The following is a 4,283-nucleotide window of genomic DNA, read 5'->3' as shown; positions in this document are numbered from 1 at the left end:
ACACCTCCTGTATTGACAGTATAGCCCCTCACACCTCCTGTATTGACAGTATAGACCCTCACTCCTCCTGTATTGACAGTATAGCCCCTCACTCCTCCTGTATTGACAGTATAGCCCCTCACTCCTCCTGTATTGATACTTCACAGGAAAAAGGACACAAAGCGATGACTATTTGACCTCGGTTGTTGTAGGTAATGTGTTGCTCCTTTCTAGTTTCTAGCCACCGGCTTAAAAATATAGGGCCTTTCTCCATATGATGCTAATGCTGAACAAAACATTACTGAATTATTCTGGTAGCTCCATATATGAAATAAACATACCTATCCTCTTTAACTTTCTCCAAGAAGCAGTTTGCAAGAGCTAACTACTAATTGTGTTTAAAAACAAAAAAAGAAGGAAAAAGACCAGTTGGATTATTAATAAACAGAAATTAAGCAAGTGACTCTTCAACCCTGTTTCCCTGGATGTCACCATAGCCAGCACACAGCTCAGCTCCCGCAGAGAGCACCAGAACGCCGCACGAACCTCTCTGTTGGGTGTCACATCATCAAGCTGCTCTGGAAATGAAGATGTCCTGCTTCTAGGCCTTGTTGGTGTTGAAGAGCTGGAGGAAGCCTACATTGAAAAATGATTGTACAAATCAGAAGACAGCAGTGGCTAGTACACTATTCCCTGAAAGGTTCTCTTCTCATTCCATGCCCAGGAACTCACAACAGGAAAGGGACAGATTACCAAAGCAGGAGAGAATAAGAATAACTACAGCAGGATCAACTGCAAGACTCAGCTACTAGTTACTAGGTCTTTGACTGGACCATCCGTCAGTTTAGCAGAACACAAGATAAGGGTGTGGTTATATTTAGGATGATAGTATTGGGGAACTGAAGCCCAGGGAAGAGAATATGAAAACTCTACTATCTTTGTCACTTTTCTATAAAACAAAATGATTCTAAATTTAAGTTCATTAAAAACAAGCAGGTTGCTGGGGAGTGGTGGCGCATGCACAAGACCCTCTGCACTGTAACAAATAGCTCTACCCTCACTCGCCGTCTGCTTGCTTCCTTACACTTCCATATCTACACAGCTTTACAGAGAAAAACAGTTAATAAAAAACCTGTCATCCACTTGAGCAACAAGTGGACAAATGGAACTGTACCCTGTGTGTGAACACACTGTTCCTGTCAGGGTAGAGCTGAGGTCATAAGCATAGTGCACACACATACACACAAAAGAGCACTAAACACACAGAGAGAAAAACAAACATGTAAGCTACACTTCACATCAGGGCACATGTTGGTCATCCACTCTGGAAAAGGCAGGAATGTTCATCTCTGAGCAGGAGTGATGCTTATGTCAAAAGCAGAACTGAGAGTGAATTTAAACGACAATAAGGACACATGTACATACCCATGCTTAATAACTTTCTTCAATAAATGGCTCTCATAAAGCCCTAGAAAGTTACTAGCTCAGTCCTGCCTTTATCTGCAACAGGGAACCTGAGAGCTATCATCAGCCACACCCACGTGAGGCTGAGTCACAAGGAAGAAAATAGACATGTAAAGTTTAAGGTCACCCTTTGGTAAGCATAGGGACAGACCTGGAAACAGCCAAGGGAGTGCAGTGCAGTGGGAGGTGCCATGCTGGTGCCAGGTGAAATCATTTGCAACATTTTTATTAAGAGTCCAGGATGTAGCAAGTGGTCCAGGATGTAGCGAGTGGTCCAGGCTCCGAGCCCTGGGGAAGCTGTCAGCTTCCAGGTATTTACAGTAAATCCCTCTTCCTCTTGCCTAAACTGAATCCTAACCCATGTCCTTCTAAAAATGACCTGAAAATCGGCATACAATCCACTAAAATCAGCTATATGCAAGTCACCTTAAGGGATAAGGTATCCTTTACCATTCAAGACAACATAAACCAGGACATAAAGTTTTTAAATAAGTAAATAGGTGAATGTGACATAAATCTTTCTCAATGGCTTAGGCATCTAGAATACACATAATGAGGTCTGTGTGTTTTGAAAAGAGGTGACCACTAAACCCTGTTTACTCCACAAACAGCTTTCATCCAAGTCGAGGGAAACTGAAGACCTGGGCAAGGTGCCTGCTATACAAGCATGGAGGCCTGAGTTTTGGAGGCTTGGCATCCATGCGAAGTGTGGGGCATCACAGTTCACATCTGCAACTCTTCTTACACCTAGGGCCAATTCTCAAACCAAGCTGGCTGCAAAGGCTGGGTGAGAGACTACAGAGGCTACCACTGGGAAGGGACGAGCTCCTCGCTGGACTGAGGTGATAAAATGTTAGAAAAGCAATTACAAACTACTACTGACTAGAGGAAATGCCTCTTGACCAACCAATTCCTGGCTGTGATTCTATAATGTCTAAGAAACCTTTGGGTTATTAATTCAGCTCTCCAAATACCCAAATGCCAAGAAAGGACCAGATGCTTTACTTACATGAAAGTATATCTCTACGTGAATTTTAAAATGGCCCTTACATCTCTGCCTCCTATGAGTCTAATCAGAAGGCCTCATCAACTGTGGATAAACACAAAATCAAATGATTGAAACTGTTAAAGGTATGCACTGATGAGGAATAAGCACTAAAGCACCCTGTGCCCAGAAAAGTACAGCACCTGGCAGCACTCGGCCTAGTCACTGATCGTGCTCTGAAGCTACAAGAGAAGCAGCAGTCTTGGGGACCTGGCTCTTTAACGGCTCTCTCACTTAGAGGCACATGAATGTAAAGGGCTGAAGACACAGCTCAGTGGTGGAGCACGTGCCTAACGTGGGCAACGCCCTGGACTCCATGAGCGTGGAGGTGTGAGTTAGTTGCTAAGAAAACTGGTGCTGCTTTCCCAACTCACATCCATGTTCACTGCCTGACAGCTTATCATCAGCTGACCAGAAGCCTCAATTTCACATAAGAAAAACCAGTCTAGGGTGGTAGGTCCCTGTGAATAACATATCACTCTCACAACTGTATTACTGTAGATGGAAAAGGGGGGGTTCTGAAAGCATGATTCTTAGCTGAAAATGAGTTTACTCTAAATTTAAAAAAAAAAAAATTACCCAAGTAAGTTTAACTGCTTACATAAGTCCTTCAAATCCTGGTCTACAGGAAGGAGACCGAGGCTAGCGACCTGTGTTCTTGCTATGCTCAATAAAAACAAAATCCTACAGGAACACACAGCAAGAACTGCAGAAAGCCACTTCTGCACGCCCAGAGAGAGAACAAGACCCCCCCAAGCACTGACTGAACTCTACCCTAACCACACGGGCAGGAAGGAAAGAAAACTACCTGGACAGCACCTTGACAGCCTTATAACAGAGACCTGGTTCCGACCAACAGAACCATGCCGTCACTAGGCACTATAGCTGTGGCGACTTCTTTTCAGAATGTGAAAACAAGCAGGGACCTTCTGGATGGGAAGCTTTGAGTGCCAATGCCTACCCTTGGCTTTTCGTTACCCGTCAAGAGGCTCCTCATCAGTGTTTCCCCCAGGCACCCAATGCACCTTGTAAACACCATCATATACTGGAAGCACCCTTCTCAGCCACGAAGGGCAAATGCAACACCCAGTGCAGCACCTTGTAGGCCCTGTTAAGGGAAAACTTGTTGACAACTACAAATGGCTTCTTGCAGCTTCTCACTTTGGGTTTTCACAATCAATCTGAAAGGTGCAAAGAGCACACAAAATCATACCCAATCTCCTGATACGATTAGATGTGCAGAATGTTTACATGACTGCCCAGGTTAGACACTTCAAGAGCTAGGTTAGCACACAAGACCTCCTAACTCCCTGTCCACCTTACCACTTCACTTTAGATGACTAGCTCCCGAACTTCTCTGGGACTCACAGTAAAACTACTAGCACTACTACTACTACTACTACTAATAATAATAATAATAATAATAATAATAATAATAATGTCACCATATTTCTACCCAATTCACATAGAGACACCCCTAAAACAAAAGCTTTTACCAACTTCTGTTTTAATTGGTGCAGGATATAGAGGCTAGGCCTCAAGCCCAGGTGCCCAGCATCTAGCCAATCACCTGGCTGCTGAGCCCCACACACAGTCTTCACGGAATGTAGACTCTGTAGCATGAGGCATAGTTTCTTTTTCTTTTCTTTTTTTATTCCTGACTCACACACTCACAATGAAACATAATCATATCTGTCATCCACTTCCCCCTCCCCAGCACCCCCCTCTAAGCTCACCAGTGCTGCCCATCTGTGTACAGGTACGAGGCTTCCCCCCAACCCCCAACCCCCCCCCC

The 4,283-nt window shown here is 44.3% G+C and overlaps 1 protein-coding gene across 5 annotated transcripts in view; it reads right to left on the bottom strand.

The window, feature by feature from the left end:
* The window catches only part of Golga4 (golgin A4), an 84,455-nt gene that overhangs the window by 76,852 nt on the left and 3,320 nt on the right, over window positions 1–4,283 (bottom strand). For all 5 annotated transcript variants that reach the window (XM_021206233.2, XM_029543723.1, XM_029543724.1 and 2 more), the window contains exon 2: window positions 526–615. In XM_021206233.2, coding sequence (XP_021061892.1) covers window positions 526–615 — 90 coding nt within the window. The remainder of the gene's footprint in view (window positions 1–525; window positions 616–4,283) is intronic.

This window comes from Mus pahari, chromosome 10, assembly GCF_900095145.1.
Source record: "Mus pahari chromosome 10, PAHARI_EIJ_v1.1, whole genome shotgun sequence".
Lineage (NCBI taxonomy): Eukaryota > Metazoa > Chordata > Mammalia > Rodentia > Muridae > Mus > Mus pahari.
This window is presented reverse-complemented; position numbering and strand designations above follow the sequence as displayed.